Below are 20,868 nucleotides of genomic sequence, written 5' to 3'. Positions count from 1 at the left end.
CAGCCTTAGAAGTGCAAAATAGTCCTGTACAGTTGTACAGTATGCCAGCCTACTCACCTTTCAAAGCATTTGTTCCCTTATACTTTACCAATAAAATATTTAATGTTCTTTTAAAAAAGCATTTGTTCCCCAGGTATATGGCTGAGGTTTTGATGTCCCCTGATCCAAAGATGCCACAGACTTTGAAGCCCAGGACTGCAAAAACAAGCCAAAGTCTCTGAACTACAAATCAGACCTGGAGGACTGTCCATAATTCTTATTCTACTGATTCATTCCAATTTAGGCCGCCTATCACCACTCCTAAAATGGCTGATTAATTAAAATCAAATTTAGTTATGGGAGTCATAGAGCCAAATAGGCAGATTTAAAAAACCTGCCTATCTGTGTTTTAGGCATTGGAAGCCAACTCATTTCTAGTCACACATACTGTAATTGTTATTGAGTTTATCTGCACCGGACAGCTGGTTACTATCAGCCAACACATATTTACAAGTTCAGTGTAAGAGTTCACAGCTGTCACTCTCCATCAAAATTAACCCTGTAAATTACTCGGAAGGCCTTTGCAATTTTCTTAAACTCTACTTCCTTCCCATGCAAAAAGCAGAAGTTAAAATGCCCTTTGATCCTACAGAGTTTTGTTGGATGTTATGAGCAAAGAAACACCTCAAATAAATTATGCTTCTTTTAGTTGCAGCAAAAGAAAACATAATGGAATAAATCCCCTTGCTAACCAAGGAAAGCACGATAGAATATGGACAGTATTGACTCTGGACAAGGTGTCATATCCATTAAAGCTAACGGTTAATCCCAAAGGTGACGCCCATTTAGTGCAAAATTAGGGCTCTGCTGGAAATCCCTTCTGCTTTTTGTTAACCATGCTTCAGTTTGAAGGAAAATAAATTGCTTTGGAAATCTTTCACGCAAGAGAAGAAAACTTTAGTGGAATTCTAATTGGTAAGCTGTGGGATTCCGGTATCTACGTTGGATGTGAGTGAGTCTCTCCAGTAGTGTGCACTTTTTTGGCTTCCCACTTTTCAGGTAAATCCCAGGAGAAGACATAAGAGTAAGTTCTTCCCAGGTTCCCACCTCCTCCCACCAGAAAGTGTGGGAAGTCAGAATGGAATGATGTGTGAGTGACAAATCCAACCGTACTAGCACATCCTGCATTTTTGCAATAATAAACTCCAGAACACCAACACAGGAAATGTGGAAAAAAATGTCTGAAGCCTCCCTGAGAACAAGATACAAACACAGAAGCCTTTTTTTTTTTTTGCAAGGGAAGAAAATTTTCAGGAATTAGGAAGACTAGTTTTGGCTGAGTATGAACAACAAAAGCAAAAAAGACAGGCTGTTCTAAGTATGTCTGATTTGACCAACTTGCAGTACCCAGTTTTTTCTTCAGTAAGGTTTCCCTGAGGGGTAGAATGCCCAAGCAATTGCATCTTGCTCCATTCCAGCTTTTTCTGGTTCAATTTCTTGATGACTATTTGTTCACTGATGAGTTTTTAGAAGTGTATTTCCTGCCTTCTTCCAAAGAAGGCTGAATGTATGCTGTGATTCTAAACTGTGCTCCATGTTTGGAAGACTATATTCCTTTCAAATGTCACTCTTTAAAAAAAGTTTAAACAAACAAACAGCAAGAGTAGAAACAGATGACCACTAACAACATGGCAACAGCTTACAAAAAGCGGCCTCTAACTATAGGTTAAAGCAAGGGTCCATAGGTTCCAGCCATGCATTAAAGCTGAACGTGATTATGCTTTTACCGCCTCTCAGAAACTGGGGAAGGATCTCTGCTTAAGGAAGCTGTTTGCTTACTTAGTAAAGTCCTGGGTGGGGAGAGTTGAATATTGAGTTTCTCAGAATTCCCAACAAGAATCTGGGTTACAGAAGACATGCATTTAGAATTAAAGGACTGGATGCAAGCTTACATATGCTTAGAGCAACCCTGTGCAACCAAAGTTTTTTAACTGAGTTCCAACTAAGTTTGGTAATGCTGTTTTAAGTACATCTGGGTTTAACTCCATCTTTTTAAGAGGTCAGAGACACAGAACGTTTATCTTACAGACTCCCTTATTTTATTTTTTTTCCTCCTGGGTTCTTTGTCCATTGAAGGAACTGCCCAGGAAACAGGAGTGCGAGGAGAAACCCCAAATTCTAAAATAACACTTGGGATTATGTTTTCCCTGGTAGCCTTTTCAAGAATGAACAGTAAAATGACTCATAAAATTAGCAGTCTTCTTCTATCATCATGTTTCCTTTTCAAGAATGCCCTGGAACAAGGAGAGGACATAGTGCAGAACAACACAATTCCTCCCTAGGATGATTTCAAGGATTTTTCTGATTGTCAAGAAGCATAGTACTTTTTGATATTGATGCAGATATATAGATATGCATGGAATCATAAAAACTGAACTGGGAGAAAAGGCATAACTCAGGAGCAATATTTGTAGCTTCTTCTAGGGTAATTAATGAAGTTTCTTCTCAGACACATAGGATCCAATGACACAATGTTTACTATGCAAAAAAGGATTTTGTCTGGAAAGCTGGCTCGGAGATGTACAGCAGTTATTGAGAGAACAAGTGGGTTAATGTTTCGAAAGATGTAATTAGCAAACAGGAAATGCCATTTGCTTTGCAATGGAACAGAAATTGTTCTGGCTGAAGTGATCCCAGACGTGGGTGTGGTGTGGGATAATGCAACTTAAAACCAAATTTCACTGTTAAACGAACAGTGATTTGCATGTATGAAACTGTGTACCAGGTTATGTGGTTGACTATTCCAGAGTAGGTAAAAAACAGAAAGCTCTCTGCATTCAAAAAGGCATGTTGGAATCAGCTTTCCAGGGGCAAATTGCCACAGTGTGCCCCAGATACAAGGAATCTAATACACACATCTACCTGTGTATTCTAACCTTCCCCACCATGTCCTTCCTACATTTCTACCCCTCCTGGCTGATGAAACTGAAAAAGTTGGGGATATGTATATTACTTCCACTGAAACAGTAGAGGGGAAATGAAAGGTACAGTTCTGTGAAAATGCATGTGCTCCCTTTCAGATTCCTGAACTTTTGCATAGCCTTGCCACTGAACATTATCAGAGCTTTATATGGGCCCTGAGTCAGAAAGAAACAGATAGTGCTAAGTTGCATCATCCCAAAGGCAACATGCCAATGTGAAACTGTCACTGGCCCCTTGGCTTCACTAACTGGTTGTATCACCTTTAGCTGTGGTGACTGCAGCCACACGTTTTCTGTACTGTCATTGGTGATCATCATTCCCCCATGATGACCTACTTCAGTTAGGCTAGCAATGCTGGGAGATGCAATCTAGCACATTTTGAGCTGGGGTGTCTGCAGGGAGGGTTTAAAAGAAGTCAAGATTGCAGCTTCAATCCTGTGATTGTGACTATCATCTTGATCTTCTGGACCCATCCTGTAGATGCCCCTATCTAGGAGATACCAAAATGAGGAAAGGTGCACTAGACTTGTCATGATTGTCCCATCAGAAAAGGGAAGGAACTATCTCCTACCATTGTGTGATCAGAGAGGGCTTCAGAAGCTACAAAACATAAAATGTAGGGGGAGGGGTCACATATCACCTGGCACTATTATAACCTCTTATCTGGCAAGATGCACATATGGAATAACAAAAGGAAAGCATGCTCTTTCCACCTAGAGAAATGTAGCTGCCGTTGTCTTTCAAGTAGGATAAAATACCCTGGTCCACTCTGCAACAGTATTCAGTTGCATTATTTGTAAATGTATTGCTAAAGCTTTCTCATTCAATACAACACAACCAGAAATGGCCATTTGAAATTTACCAAACCTGTGGGCAGAGACAGTGTGTGGAGGTTTTCTCCAAATTCTTCATGGTAAGAGGGGTTCTTCAACAATTCCACCTGAGTGGTGATGAAAGCATCACAAAGAAAAAGTCCCATTGTAGGAGTTCTATCAGAAGCTCTTTCTTCCAATAGGATTTCACTGAACCATGGGAAGTCAGGGAAAGTATATCCCACTAGAAGGATGACTGCACAAAGACAGGGCATTCACACACAACACTTGACCAGCTTGTAACTAAATAAGCGCATGAACCCCATGCTACACCAATAGAATTTCACTGGAATTCTCTTCTTGAAAAGAAATGTTAACGGACAGTCTCATTCATCCAACTGAATGAGACTTGGTAGGAAAAAACACACACACACACACACACACACACAAAACTACTTTGAACAGTTTTCATTGGGCACTTCATTTTTATTTATTTATTTATTATTTATTTATTTATCCAATTTGTCCCCACCCATCTCCTCCCTTTAGGGGATTCTGAGCGGTTTACAGTAATCAATTAAAACAACAACCATACAATAAATAAAATATACAATATAAAATTACAGTAATAAATAATATAAATAAGAGTAACAAATAAAAAAGTCCAAGTAGTTTTGCAACTACTCCAGCTGATTCCAAACCTTGCCCAATTTTTCTGGAAAGCGAAACGTAGCCAGGGCACCCAGGAGGCCAATGCCAGTCCACATTTTTGCTCAACAGAGGAACAATTCTTCCATATCTTGAATGTTACATGCCTTCAAGCTACTGCAAATGGCTGAGCCGAGAAACAAGGACCACACGACGCGTCTCTACTTCATTCCAGCCTGAAGGACTTGTTGACTTTGGCATTTTCTCTGTGTGTTTTAGCTCTATTCTCCTCCATCACAGCAGATGGCCAAACACCATGGGATGTTTGCTCTGAAAAGCCCTAAGGGGTGGAAGGGAACAACTTGCCTTGATGGACTCACTAGTTTCCCAAAATGAAGATCTCCCCTCCTCTCACACATACTATCTCTATGGTGCTCTTCTTAAAGTACATTATGCTTTAGTTTGAGCCAAATTGATTGAGCTCCAAAAAATTAATACGAAGCCATAAACCCATCAGCAGAATGAGGTAGAGATTTCTATGGCAGATTGATCTAACCTGGTGATTCTTACTTGTTCTACTAAGCTGTCCTCAAACTTATATGGGCAGCTGTATTATGTTTGTTTAATACATAAATTAAATAAATATCTCATGCTGGTTTAACATATTCTGCACTATCAGGCCAAATCTGGGCCTCTAATAATTGTGATTTGTGTTGCCAAGGGGTGGGAGGACAGGACAGGATTTCCTACAGCTTTAAGGAAAAGACAAAAGGGAAGACCTTGGGGATCAGTGTATATAAGTATATCATGGAAACATCAAAGAAGGCCTGAGTACCAAAGATGTCCAGAATAAAGGTACAATGTGCAAACTTGATGCTAATTTTAGACCTTGGACTTCTAGACAGAATGTAATAGGACAGGTGTGCTACAGCTGGAGAGCCCCCTTACCTATTTTTCTAAGCAAGCCTATGGATCTTGTCCTGATTGTGCCACTGAATGCAACTGTATATCAATTTCTTTGATTTTATATGCCTTCAATCCTTTGCCTTCTCTTTTTGTCTTTGGCAAGAGATGCAACATTTCCTCCAAACACTTGGAAGAAGGGAAGATAGAAAGGGAGATGTAGGAAAATGAGTTCAGTGTTCTAAACTGAGCCAAACATAATTGATGTCCTGGGAATACTTGCTCTACAGAATTGTTCTGATCCATGTCAATATTACAGGGACCACAGCAAAACTATAAAGAAGCTGGACAGAGGATTCTATGTAAGGCCAAGTTTGATTGCTTTCATTTAAAAAAATGTATGTATGCGTCACTTGGAAATGATATGCCTGGCTTTTCATCTCACATTACAAATGAACCTGTGGATGCCTCAAGTATAAATGTTACATCCTACAGTAAAAGGCACAACTGTATGATTCTAGGAATGTGACCTACAAAGCTAAGTAGAAGGGGGTGCTCCATCTCTCAAATGCTTTCCTTTGGAACAAAGCCTGGTCAATTATTGTGTATGTGTTGGTTATATCAGGCTTAACTTTGCTCTCCAAAGTGGCTAGCCTACAATTCCTAACATCCTCAGCTAGCATGGCTAATGATCAAATAGCCCCAAACACCATAAGGTGGGAAACAACATGCTGGATTCCCTTTGGACTGAACAGCCACACTAGTCTTACACTTTTCTTATGCTAGCTGGCAACAATGGTAGTTATAATCCATCATGTGTGGAAAGAATCAGATGCTGGGAAATGTAATACAGTTGAAGAGGAAGAGTGCAATCTAGATAATCTTTGCATGTCAGACTATATATAAACATTTTAAACAAATTCTTTAAATGAACAAACAAGATCTACCTAGCTACCTATCTAGAGAGATGTTACTTATCCATTCATTGAAAATCTTTATTTAAAATACTTACGTTCTGCTTGATATCTAAAGAAAGAATAGGTCTTATTTATTCTTTTAAAAGATTTACAGGAAATAATTATATATCTAGGGTGCAAAGCCACCTTAGGTGACAAACAAAATTAACATGTTTTCAATACTTGACATACCCATTCAAATTAAATCAAGATATTTAAAAATGTATTTTATAAAATGCCTTTAAGTGGGAGGATGGTAATGTGACATATTGAATGCCAAAGTGAACGCAAGGTTTTTCAGACAGCCTTTACACTCCCTTCAGTTTGGAGCTTTATCTCTAGCAGATGGTCATATTCCAGAGTGGATAACACTGGAAGAAAGGCCCTGTTTAGGTAGGTAGGTAGGTAGGTAGATAGGTAGATGATAGATAGATAGAAAAATTCCCTTCTCATCCCTGTGATATGGTGGTATGTGTCTTCCTCAACCTCGGGTCCTCTACCAGAGGCCTGGGAGTTTGAGGGTTCAATCCAGTATCTTAGCTGTTCCTAGCACTGCACTGTTCCAGACAGAGAGCTCTGATGTTGCTCCTGGGATCTGCTGGAGCCCCTCTCCCAGCCTAGAAGTCACAGCCCGAGCGCTCCTACCACCACTGGGACTACTTTGGCCTTCACTTTCCACATCCTCTCTAGATCCTCCTTCAGGCCCTGGTACTTCTCCAGCTTCTCCAGCTGGAGAAGCTCCTATCTCTTATCTCTTATCTCCTATCTCTTGTCATGAGACTAGATAGATAGATAGATAGATAGATAGATAGGTAGGTAGGTAGGTAGGTAGGTAGGTAGATAGATAGATAGATAGATAGATAGATAGATAGATAGATAGATAGATAGATAGTTGTTATTTGTATGCATTATATGATGCATAAGAAGACAAGCCCCCAAAAACTTTTCTGGGACCACTAGACTCAACATATCAGCACTGCACCAGTCTGGGAAGGCTGGTCTGTGAATCTATGAGTCTCAACCCAAGTGGCAATTCCAGGATTTTATCCATAAAATACCACAGAACAGGATCATTTCTTTTCCCCTTTTAAAGTGGAATAATTGACATCCCAATATTTAAAGGACGTTCGATGAAAAACTGGGTGTCTCATTAGCATCAGGCCTTTCTAAAAATCTGCGCTATGCTTTAGTCCAAGAGGACAACTAAGACCTGAAAAATGCTACCAATTCTAAGCCACCTTCTCTCAGACCAGTCCATGGGAGATGAGAACTCATCATTTGGAGAAAGGTCACACATCATAAGCAGTTTTCACTGCTCCAGGACAAGGTGCAACTGAGACAGCACAATGCAAGGCTGGTAAACAGACATTCCCTCCTCTGTCTGGGTCAGGGGTTCAAGCCCCAGCTTAGGTTCCTAGTGCAAGAGGCTAAGTTCCCATCCCCTGGCTGCTTATTAAGGCCAAGCAGAGTGGTTAACAGGGTGCAGTCTTGTCAGAAGTGTCTGGGATACAAAGCCATCATCTCAATTGGCAGTAATTGACCCTCCTTGCTGTTGCCACAGACCCCAGGCCTAGCAGTAAATGAATACGCTCCAGGAAAGCAACCTTTTCCCCTTAACCCTGAAGTGAGGTGCTCCAGTAATTATTTTTTAAAAAGAACAAGCGGTGACCTTTGTTGTCAAGAGTATGTGGTTGCCATTTCTGTAACACATACTGCACAGACAATGCAAGAACATTTGCAGCAGGCACACCTTCTCACATCTCATCAGCAGGAAGATGGAAAAATCTGCTGGAAATGGCTTCATACCTTATGTAACAGCACCATCAGGGCAGGGTTTGGACAGGGGAGGGAGAGTAATATGCAAGCAAGATCTCTATCCAGGTTTCAGTAGCATATGCCTTGTCTGTCTTCTCAGCCATGATCAAGTCATGAATGAGAACAGCTGGAATATCAGCTCCAGCACCAACTAGGGCCCATGGCCTTCTGAAGTTCTGCTTCCTGGTACCTGGAAAAAAAGACTGAGGGCTAGAAATGAGGACCAGCTTGAGATTTCTGATCCCCTTTCTCTGAAAGAGGCCTGACTTGCACTTCCTGCCATATGTCCCTCTGCCCATCACAGCCTGGATGGCACCCTCTTTTCCTAAGCTCCTTCTGCCTGGCCACCTCCCTCTTAACTGCTTTGGGAAATCAGACACGTTATTATCTAAAGAGGTAATGTAAGGCTGTTTAGTCTAGAGTCTAAACTGGGGAGGCAGAAGCTGTGGTTCTGTACCAGGCTGCCACCATTAGTGTGGTAAAAGGGGAAAATGACTAAATATACCAGAGAGATTATATTAACTACTTTTAATTGTAAGGATGCTTAAAAATACATAGAATTAGATCAAGCTGTGGGTTTGTCCTGGCCCTTCCCACTTGTATTTCCTGGCCAAAAAATGGTGCCCCCCTTTCTAAATTTACTGAATTGTACCACTGGTCACAAAACGTGTAAAGACATATATTCTTAGGATGGATACGAAATACTGCAGGGTGGGGAAAAATGAGACATCCATTGGCTTACTATTACTTATTCCACTCTGCCTAATGTTAATTACTGTGAAAGGGAACAGTGGGATTGATACATGTGTATGACTTACTCCTGGGAAATTCCTTGAGCTTGTGCATTAATCATCCTCTCCAAAGTCTCCCTCTGCAGCTGTAACGCACCCCCCTGAGGAAGCAAGTGCCAATTGTGGCTCCTGCCATTCTACCACATTCTGCCACACCCCAGAACGTTACCATCATCATGTCCAAGCCATAATCCAGGGTGGGGATGGGTAGCGTTAGAGGTAATAGCAATGCCCTTTGACTGGCAACTCTGGTCTCCCCCCATAATTTGAACATTCCAGGGGTGACCATGAGGTTAATGCCGTTTGGAACAGACTGGGATTGGGGTCAGCTGTTTGTTCAGAGATCCCTAACCAATGAAATTTTAAAGAGATGTTGTGTGCCCAGGGGTCCAATCCAATTAGATACAGATTTTTAGGCTGAGAGAACAACAACAACAACAACAGGACATTGGAGAATGGGATGCAAAGGGTCAAGTCTGAGCTAAGTGAATATAAAACTTGGTGGGAGCTGCATGAAAATTGGGGTGGGGGTTTCTCTCCAGTTTAGCAATGTCAGGGGGGAAGTTGCCAGAGAGTTCCAAATTGCTAAGACTTTCCCTTGGAAGCCCTGGATAGTCAGAAACTCTAAACAACTACCCTCCGGAGCAGCCTCCCTGTTGGGCAAGCCATAATCCCTTGCCATTAATGAGAGCTTTGTTCCAGTCTCAAGGGATGCAGATAACTCTGAACTACAAAGAAGAAAAACAAAAGGAAAAGGAAAAGGAGATGGAAAGAACATTAAATAAACTCTCAGCTTCACAGTTTTAGCAGGGCAAAGAGGTCCCTGCCCTTAGGGGCATCCCACATAGACTGCAAACCAGGAACAGAGCTGCAATTATATCAAGCGATACTGAATCTTGAATTCGTGTGTGTGTGTGTGTGTGAATCATTTTATTTTTATTTGTAATCTATCCTACATCTCCTCTGGGCAAGTTCATCCTTCCCTCTTTCTTCTTCGTGTCCCAAGTCTGACTTCAGCCCCTACTGGCACTTACTCACCTGATCCTACTATTAGAAGGAAAAATACCTACATGTCCCTACTCCGTTTTCTTAATCACTGCGGCCATGATCTGCTTATGGAAACCACCCCCTCCACTTCCAGTCATGTACATGTGTGCATGCAAAGTTCCCAAATGCAATCAGTCTTGACTACAGTTCCCAAATGCAATTCTGGCGACATACAAGTCAGTGCCCAGGGACACTTCCTGCTTTAGTTCATATGCGTGAGCAAAATTCTTAGCAATGAAAATGGCTTGTGCCTTTTGCTCGCTTTTCATAAGGATGGGTCACAGCAAGTATGCTGTTGTGGAACTGGTCTCACTAACCCTGATATACATGTAACAAATTATATGGATGCATATCATTACAGGTAGGGCTTGATTTACTTGATTCTGGTCTAAGACTCCTGTAAAGTTTGTTGCTGTTGGCTTCCACCTATTCAGAATCTTAAAATGTACCCATACGTAGTGAAGTAAGTTTCTGTGTAGCATTCAGATATTTACTTTTAGTTTTCCTATATCTCTTTCATTGGCCTCTTTCCTATTCATGTCACTTTGCATATGTTCATTCCTAAATTTCATGTCTACATTAAGCTGTGATTGATACAAGAAAAATAAAAAATAAGAATAAATGCTTCCTTTAGGGGATTTCAGCTATAAACTCACATTTGCAAATACATATGATCACAAAGTGTGCCTTATAAAATGTATTTTAACCTAAAGTAGCATGTGTTAAACCTTTATTTCTAGCCAAGAAATAAACATCATATACATGCCGAGAAGTGAAAAATCTAAAGGATAAGCAGGTTCCAGTCAATTCATTTCTCCAGTCAGAGTCAGATCTAGTCAGTCTGTGCCTGAATTATTACCAGTTTTTTCAAGGATCCCCTTTCCAACATCAGCGAATATTCCTTTGGCACATCTAACCCTGAACCCAGAAAAGGTTGCACTTTCAGGCCTCATTAAGCAGTATAATAAGCTGCAGTCATGCATTTGCCAGTGGGGAACACAAGACATTCGCTTAAAGTCAGCATCTCCAAACAAAACCCCTTCAGTGTGAGTTCTCCTTTCTCACCCACCCCCAACATACCTACGTACAGATTAAACCCATATTTGGGGGAAGTGGACAAGAAGACATAAATCTTTCCCTATGAAAGCCCTGAACCACAGAGATGTCTTTCATGTTCAGATAAGAACGTTGACTTTGTTGGTCTGACAAAGTTGCTTTCATGATCGGTCTCACAGATCAGCCTCCTCTTAATGCTCTTGCTTTATTTCATGTGGAATGCTTCCCTGTATCTCAAGAGCAAAACAGAGGTTGATGTGATCAGGAACTGAAGTTCCCTCTCTTCTACTTTTGGGGGGAACTCTTAAAAGAACTGCTGTAGGAGAAGGAGAGAATGAGTAGGCTTCAAGTGCAGCTGTCTTAGTAGAATTGCAGGAGGTAGCCTTTCTCTAGTAGCATGGACATCATTACATGATTCTGACTGATGTTGTGGGCAATCAAAAGATTTTGTGTGTGTGTATGTATAATTAAACACAATTTTAGCACTATAAAAGTCAAGGTTTTGAGAAAACCTATACGAGGAAATAGAAATGTTTTAATTGTGTGTGTGTATATGTGGGCATGTATAAACTATATATATTATTGATAGTCGTGTTCTTCAGTCTTCAGCTCAAAGTTGTACTCAGAATCTTTGGTCTATATTTAACATGAATATTGGGCAATATCTCACACAACTTGTAAGGTCCTTTCCTGTTTTCAAAATAACTATTATATAAACCTTATAGAATGATAAGGGAAGGGCCCCTCTTTCAAAAGACTGATTCATATCTGCCTTTCCTTCTGAAGTTCAGTCTCTTAACAATACAGATCCAAACTGTCTTTATGTTTTTTTTTTTTAATGCAATCTGGCCTGGGGGGGGGGGGTCTTTCCAGATTTCATAGGTTCAACTGTGTCAAATCTCTCCTGGAACATTAGTGGTTCAGCTAAATCCTTTAAATGAAAGAATGATCCACTAAGGCCGAGAATAGCTTTCAGGAGAAGTAATTTAGATAAGGGATTTAACTTGGGACAGCCTGGAAAAGTAGTCTTTTGAAAGATCATCTGTTGTCTAAGAGTGTCTTATTTAGGATCTGCTGGTAGATCTATAAATACTGCAAGTACCCCAAAGATGCTTGAAATCTCTAATCTGCTGGGGTCTTAAACCTGAATAAGGGGCTCATATCAACACAATTCTCACTCCAAAATAAACTTATGCACTCCAATTCATTCAATCCATTGCTGGGAGGCTAACCTATGTAGATGATTCAGCGCTGATTCTATCTCACAGTTTCAAAATCCATCCACCTCCTGCTCTGAGCAGGAATCCCAATTACAGTATCTAGGACAGACCTCTGCTCAGCAAAGGGGAGCATACCACTATTCTGGGCACCAAGTTCCATTACTGAAATACTGTTAGTATTAGGAATTTGTTTCCTGACAAATCTGGCTTTCTGCAATTTAGGACCATTATTCTGAGTCCTGAAGAGTGGGATGATAGAAAAAGCTAGAGTCCTAGCTTTCCATGGACGTCTGCAAGGGTGGGCAAAAGACCACACATGCACAATGATGTAATCAAGCAAATGTCATGATTTATGTACTTGACACAGGTATGCCATTACAGCATTTGTGTGAATATGTCATTGTGCATGCATTATCATTCTAGCATTATTGCAGTTTGCAGAAGATGCTGCTGTAGCCCTGTAGCCCTGCTATCATGTCCCTTCTCAGTCTTCTCAAGACTCAACATTATCTCATTAATGTTAATGCAAGTCTTCAAGCCAGCAACACTGTTTTTCTGTTTAAGCCTGAGAAGGGTCTGGTTGATCTGATGATTATCAGGAAAGTGCTGTGCTCTGAGGCATTTATTGTCTGAACTATTTTTTAAGGATGCACAGCCCCACTAAACACATGCCTTTTTTTTTTTTTTTTGGTTTCTGCTCACAAGATTTAGTTCTCGGTCTTCTGACCATCTTCATTGTCTTCTCTGTATATCTGCTGCATTTTCTCTGCATTTTTGCTATAACATGGTGTCCAAAATACTCAAGATGACATCTGACCAGTGCAGAATACAGTGGAACCATGACTTCCCATGATCTGGAACTATATTTCTTCTGATGCAACTTGTAGTGTAATGAGTTATTACTTTTACTGATCGATGTGGTCCAGTACTGTTGCTCTGTTATTCTGGGCTACCTGTATATAATTCTTGCCAAAGAATTATGCTACAGTTAGTTCTTCTAAAAGTTTCAGTGAAGCAAGAGGCAGAAAACCCTTCTCCTGACTCTAGGGTCTTTTATTGTGGATAAAGTAGAAAGACGCAATGCAGCCTACATGCAATGGACAATAAGGCACAACAAACACTAAGAAGGAACAGCAGATCCACCAGTCAACAAGCACTAGAATCATAGCAGAAAGTGAATGTATGCAGCTATGGCTCAGATACCTTGTGCTTCTGCTTTAACCCAAACCGCAAAAAATGTAAGCCCTTCCAAACATTTTCTCTTCCAGTTCTTATGGAAATACAATGACTTCTGCACCTAGACACGTAGACGCAGTCGCGCACACAGGGGCCCACTCCAAGTTCACTTTCACTACATTTTGGTCACTAATTCCTGAGATCATCACTAGTAGCCCAGAAGTTGTTTTTTTTAAAAAGAACAAGGATTGATACTTACAGTTTTTCAAGAGCATGTAGTCCAAAGAAAGTGCCGTTCTTCAGGGATGCTATTTTGTTATTGCTCAAAAGCCTGGAGAAAGAGAGAAAGGTGTTATTTAGTCTGTGTTGCCCATATGTGCAGGGTTCAAAGGGGCAGGACAGATGTGTGGTCCTCTCGGATGGATTTATTACTTCTGGAATAGATAAACAGGCTAAATGTTCACACAGAATCCCAAATCCTCTTTTTGCAGTCCACATAACCCCTTCAACCACAATTGCCCCAAAATCATCAGTGCAGCTTCCAACCAAATTCCAAAATAGGTCATGCTTACAGTTTAGAAGACAAAGAACAGCCTAAATTGTATCCTTCCCCCCAGAAAAAAAGGGGGGGATCCCATAATGTAATTATTATTATTATTATGTGTATGACATGGCCCCATGTCTTTTGCATAATGGACCCAGTTGCTACTCTCACCCCTTCCCACATGTTAGTGGTGGCCTCAAATGTTGCTCATTTCTGCATTAGTCAGACCCATGTGCTTTTGGGTGGTTGTGGATGGTTTAGAGGAAAGACAGCAGGGACTAACGCAAACTGATGAAGTCATGATTAGCTGTCAGTTCTTTACAGCACAATTTGCATAGTGCTTCTCAGACAGTATGGGCTTTGCTTTCACATCAGCTTCATGGGCAATCGTAACATTTACAAACTGAGGACTGAGGCCAAGTGTCAATGCATTTCCCATGGCTGAAGGAATCAGAGGAGAAAGGCCTTATCTAAACTGAACTGGCTGGTTAATGGAATTTTTTTAATGTATATCTCATGTCTCCCTTTCTCCAAATCCATTATTATACCCTGCGCCATCACTGGCCGGGAATGTTTGTGGTGTGGCTGAGTGATGCGGTTATACTTTTATCACTGCTGTTCCTGCCAGAATGACATCAGCTTGCACAGCCAAGCAAAATGGAAGTAACAAAGGCATAATCTAATAAATGGAATTATAAACACTGCAAAATGAGATACACTAAAAAGTACACAACTGGGAAGAAAAACAAACGGATGCCAAAAAACAAAATCGAAAGAAGAAAAAGAAACTCTGAAACCTACCCACATATGAATGGGTTTGTATATGTAGACACAAATGTACACACACACACACACACACGATCTTAAGGAAAAATACAAACCTTTGTATTTAGATATCCATGTTAAATATTTCTGTCTAGAATGACATTTGTGCAGAGAAAGGTAATCTATCAGGAAAAACATCTCTGCATTTGAGGAATCCAGATGATATATAAAAACTTATATATAGTTGTCATAACCAAGAGTTCTCTCTGAACAGTAGGTAGTTCTAGGCAGGCATAAGGGCTGGTTGGCCAGTCCAGTAACAGCTTGGAGACACACCAAAATGCTAACAAGAATCCATTTTGTCAAAACAAGAACCAAAGCTCAGTTTTTGTTTAACTCTCCATCAGGCCCCACAACTGGGAGTCTAAGAGCCAAATCAATTCCAAGGTGCATCTTTTCTCCATGGATTTCTCTATTCCTTTCTCAAAGATGTAGCTTGCTCCTAGGGGAATGTTCTCCATCTCCCTCCCTTTCATGATGCTCATTTTCAGCATGTACAAGCTGAAGCTGGAAGCCTCTGGATTAGGACCTCCCACACAGCTGCCTGCAAAACCCACTATTCAGCCCCATTTGCCATGAGACCTGGTCCATCCCATCCCTTTGGGTTCCTGCATTGTTTGGGTGCACAGTTCAAGCACCCCTGAGTTAAGTCAGGGTTTTGACCGCACTAGGATGCTTGGTCTCAAAGTAAACACTTTGGAAGACCACAAAAGCAGCCTGCTCTTGACCTCAGCTCAAAGCAAGCAGAAAACCTGCCAACTGAAAGGAGCCAGGAAAAAAAATAAATAAATAAAAATAAAAGGAGCACCCATCAGTTCTTCCAGCTCTCATTAAAAAGCTTTTTTAATGAGCAATTAGTCCTGGCAGGCACATCTTGTGCTAAGAGAGCCACCAAACAGCTGCAGAGCTTTTGACGGCTTGACCTCACCATCCACTCCAGATTCTTCCCTTCGTGGAAACTCTAATTGAACAGGCCTTGCAGCAGCCATGTTTACCGAATGACTATTGTAACAACTTCATAGAAATCTTTCACGTTTCTGGAGGTTTTCTTCCCTGTGCAAAAATAGAAGCTTCAAGAAAGTACAAACCCCAGGATTAGTGCTGTATCCCTTGGAGTTTAATACTCCTTTCTTGATTGACCTCTGGAATGAACAGGGACTACTGTAGGTTGTTTTTGTGATTTGTTTATTGCTCTCTGTTTGTTTGTTGTTTACTTTCTCTCAAAAAACATTCTTTCTTTCATTACACTTCTCCTTTTTCTGTAGACATCTCACAACTCTTTTCTAGCACTTAAACATCGTGGTGGGAGGCCACAGTCATACCACATGATAGGCACAACAGTGGTAATCCCCAGAAACACAAAACGCTGTGCAATGGCAGAATATTTTCTTGATAGGGATGGAGAAATATGGCAGGGGGGCTAACTTTTAGTGCCAGAGGCCTACACTTGACTTTGAAATAGACATTCTCCCAAACATGAGCTTGAGGAGAACAAAGAATTCAATCTGATTAAACAAAACATGCCAACAATAATCAAACTGAAGTATGTGAATTGCAGGTAATAAAATTATGCCTTGTGTATTTACTAATTTCACTCTTCTGTTGCAATAGACATGACAAGCATTTGAGGGAAATGATCCCATATTCTTCTCCCTCAAAGCATATATTACTGGAAACCACGTCAGTTTCATACCTTTCTCTTACCCATGGATGGTGACTGAAAAACCATCCACCAGAGAATGAATATGCTGTTAGTATTCTTTACATTTCTATTTATTATTAGATTTGTACCCCACCTTTATTTTTGATCAAATCAAGGTGGCATACATACTTAATGCTCCTGCCTCCTATTTTTCCCACAATGACAGCCCTGTGAGGCGGGTTGGTCTGAGAGAGAGTGACTAGCCCAAAGTCACCCAGCTGGCTTTCATGCCTAAGGGAGGACTCAAATTCATCATCTTCCAGTTTCTAGCCCAGCATCTTAGCCACTACACCATACTGACTCTTAGTACATACAAATCATTGAAGTAACAGTCCACTGTTTTATTAATAATACTGTTTATTTATTTATGATTTTGTTTTATAACCTGCCTTTCATTTAGGAGCTTAAGATGGCATAGAGCAGTGTTTCTCAACCTCAGCAGCTATAAGATGTGTGGACTTCAACTCCCAGAATTCCCCAGCCAGCATGGCTGGCTGGGAATTCTGGGAGTTGAAGTCCACATATCTTAAAACTGCTGAGGTTGAGAAACACTGCCACAGAGACTGTTCTTTCCTCCTACTTTCCTCCCCAACAACTCTGTGAGGTAGATTGCCCAGAGAGACTATGACTGGCCCAATGGCTAAGGGGGGTGGAATTAAAACCTGTGTCTCTCCGCTCCTAGTCCAACACCTTAACCACTGCAGCATCCAATACATCCGCTCACATTCCATATAAAGTTTGCAACTATCATATTATGCCATGATATCATTTTTCTTTTAATGTAAACATTTTATGTTCTGTTCTTCAGCAGAAAGTCACCCAGTTGAAATAGACAACTACTTGAGGGAAGAATGAGTAACAGTTCCGCTTGTCTCAGATCCTGATGAAGATCCCAACTTGAATGGTACATACAGCTATCTACTGCATGTCCCAGACCTCAAATGAGTAACGGTTGTGTATTTATGTAATGAAAAATTCAGTATCTGGCACAACCCTTAGAAGCTGCCACTAAAGGCAAACTGGACCATCCCTTATGGAGTGTGGTAATATGTGAAGTTACTGTAAGCTCAGCTTTAGATATGAATTCTCTGATAACCCATTTCAATGACTTCTTGGGCTGCATAAAGCTGAACACCACTTCACAGCTTAAGGGGTGGTCCTGGGGCAGCTGGCAGAAGAAGGCATCCTGTTTGGCAAGTTCCCTGGAATTTCCTGTCTGAACAATAGGAAAGTCGAACCTTCACTTTTCCCAATTTGTTTTGTTAATGATTTCCTCTGGCCCTGAACCTTGTGTCTTAAAGGTTTCCATGTGTGGGACACCAAGGGTGCCATATCAGATTATAGGCAAGCATTCTATCATTCTAAGCTGGAGCAAGAAATAGGCCAACCCCTTGAAGCTGACTGGTCTCAGTCTTCCCTTCAACCTTGTTTCCTTGACCTCAACTGGAACTTGAGGAAGAAAATCCAAATCCTTATTAAAGCAACAGTCTCTGTGCCAGTGTTTCTCAACCTTATCAGACTATCTGAAGGCTCACAAAAACAGCATGGAAGCTTTCAAGCTTCCAAGAAATCTCCATGGAAGAGCTTATCAAAACTGCCAACCTTCTAAGGTCCAAGCCAAGAGTGCCCTGCTTTCACTGCCTTAGTCAAGGGCAACCCTACCAGGGTGAAACAGGTAATCCACCTTTTAAAGCCTGGAGCTTTCTTCACAGACAGTGGAAGTGGGAGGAAAGGTTCCTAAGGGGGGAACAGAGGTTTTTCTTCATGTTTAGATACTGGGGATCATCCAAGTTCCTGCCATAAAAACAGACTGCCTCCCTAAAAAGGAAAGGAGCCAGTTGGCCAAGATGTAATCTTGTAATTCTGTCTGATCTGCCGCCAGAGTCAGGAAAAAGAATCTGCATCTCAATAGCTTGGAAAGAAGACTCTGGACCTTCTCTCATCTTTGTTAAGCCAGCACCAGTTCAGGCTCAGGCTTGCTCCCATCTCTCCTTGCCAAGGATGTAGTTTGGAGAAATCATAATATTCCCAAACTCCAGACTAAGTTTTCATCTATCCTATAATTCAGTGAAGCAAGAAATCAATATGCAGTCTTTAGAGACACTGGGGATGGACTGGATATCTCTTGAATCAAGGCTCAAACAACCTCAACATATTCTCCAAATGAGACCCCCAGCTTCTCACATTAGCACTCTTATCAGAATTTTTTTTAATCTGTTCAATTGTGTCCGATTCTCTTGCCCTGCAGTTTTCTTGGCAAGTTTTCAGAAGGGTTTGCCATTGCCTCCTTCCTAGGGCTGAGAGAAAGTGACTGGCCCAAGGTCACCCAGCTGGCTTTGTGCCTAAGGCAGGACTAGAACTCACAGTCTCCTGGTTTCTAGCCTGGTGCCTTAACCACTACACCAGACTGGCTCCTTACCAGATTAAAGAAAACTTAATTAGGGGTGGCCAACTCTTGACCATCATTAAGATCAACTGTGATCTCTGGCCTGGTACAGGGAGAAAGTGGGTGGGGGAGGAGGGAGAAAGAAAGAGAAAGAGAAGGGAGGATGGATGGATGGGTAGACAGAAGTGACCAGCTTTGATCCTTGTAATGGGAAGAAAGAATAACCTTGAGGAACAGGAGGAAGAGCCACAACCTAGACCAGTGTTTCTCAACCTTGGAAACTTTTAAGATAAGTGGAGTTCAACTTTAAGAATTCTCCAGCCAGCATAGCTGGCTGGGGAATTCTGGGAGTTGAAGTCCACATATCTTAAAGTTTCCAAGGTTGAGAAACACTGACCTAGACAATGGCCAGACAAAAAAAATCTGAGTCCAGGGCAGAAATGTAATTTGAGAAAGCATCTTGACCCTTCCTAGTTCTCATGAACATAAAGGGCGGGTGTGGGAGGGGGAAGCACATTCAGACTTCCAAGATTATGTTACTATAACCTTATAATAAAAGTAGTATTTGCTTGTGTGTCTTTGGTTTCCAAGTTTTGTCTGCCTTGGAGGGTTAACAGTCCTACTCAGCATGGGAGAATATAACCATTGCCCAAAAAGAAAAAGTTCCTTGCTCCAGGTTTAGAAAATTAATTGCTTGAGTTGATAAATAAACCATTAATTGACTTAATGATTAATTGAGCAATCAATCAATTAAGTCAGCAACATACAGGCCTAACTTGCAGAATTTCCTCCCTCCCGAGTTCAGGTTGGCACAGTGCTTTTCTTCCTTTCAAATAGAAAGACTTGTTTATTTAATGGTGCTTTCTTTGGTTTGACTTAAATAAACATACATTGGAACTTAGACCATTTTAGAGACATTGTCCTAACAGCTCTTTTTACTTGTTTTTATTTTTCAAACTGCCAATTATCTTGACCGCATTCATTGTTCTTTACAACAGAGAGTCCTTTTATTGACGTTTCATTAAGCTTGAACCACTTTGAGTGGCTTATGGTTAAGTGGTGGAATTAGGACACAGAATCAAATACTGTCAATAAGCAAATGAAAGAATGAGGAGGGGGTTGGATGGAATTGCCCTGAAGCTTTGCAATTCCATGGTGGCTTCCCTTCATCTTATATTATGACTCCAGATCCCATTACCCAGATACAGGTAGTCCTTGCTTAACAACCATTTGTTTAGTGACAGTTCGGACTTACAACATTGCTGGAAAAACTGACTTACGACCAGTCCTCACGCTCATGGCCATTGCTGTGGCACCACAGTCACATGATCACAATTTGGGTGCTTGGCAACCGGTTTGCATTTATAACTGTCACAGCATCCCGTGGTCACGTGATTGCCATTTTCAACCTTTCCAGCTGGCTTCTGGCAAGCAAAATCAATGGGGAACTGTATGATTCACTTAACCATGTTGTTCACTTAATACCTGCAGTGATTCACTTAACGACCACCTCAAAAAGGGTCATAAAACCGGGTCAGAGTCACTCAATGACCGCTTCGCTTAGCAACTGAAATTCTGGTCCCAACTGTAGTCATTAAGTAAGGACTACCTGTAGTTTAAGAGATCCTTGCAATTGGCAGCATTTACTTTGTTGTAAACAAACATCCCCAGGCAACAATTATAAGCCAATGAGTCAAGTAGGGCTAGAAGTGGAAATAACTGGGGGCTCACACTAATAAGGGAAGATGGTCATGGCCTCCACATGGAGGTCAAAGAAACAGGTTACAAAGGGCTGAGAGGTGACAAGTCCTTTGAGCCTGTACAAAATCACCTCAGTGTTTCTTTCCAGCATCTGCTAGAAGGCCTAAACTTCTCTGGTGAAACTCTTGCATACACACATGGAAAGAGAGAACAGGGTTTGGGTTCATTTGTTTAAAATGGAAACTATGTTAATGAAAAAATCATGGACTCAAAAAGATTACAGCCACGATGGGGACTGTCCCCCTCCGAGGTGCCTAAACAATTA

At 41.1% G+C, this 20,868-nt stretch overlaps 1 protein-coding gene across 1 annotated transcript in view; it reads right to left on the bottom strand.

The window, feature by feature from the left end:
- Window positions 1-20,868, bottom strand: part of ADGRA2 (adhesion G protein-coupled receptor A2) — an 86,231-nt gene that overhangs the window by 46,132 nt on the left and 19,231 nt on the right. The window contains exon 2 of the mRNA XM_063311437.1: window positions 13,645-13,716. Coding sequence (XP_063167507.1) covers window positions 13,645-13,716 — 72 coding nt within the window. The remainder of the gene's footprint in view (window positions 1-13,644; window positions 13,717-20,868) is intronic.

This window comes from Candoia aspera, chromosome 9 (genome assembly GCF_035149785.1).
Source record: "Candoia aspera isolate rCanAsp1 chromosome 9, rCanAsp1.hap2, whole genome shotgun sequence".
In the NCBI taxonomy this organism is placed as follows: Eukaryota; Metazoa; Chordata; class Lepidosauria; order Squamata; family Boidae; genus Candoia; species Candoia aspera.
Note: the sequence above shows the minus strand (reverse complement) of the source record. Positions and strands in the feature narration are given on the sequence as shown.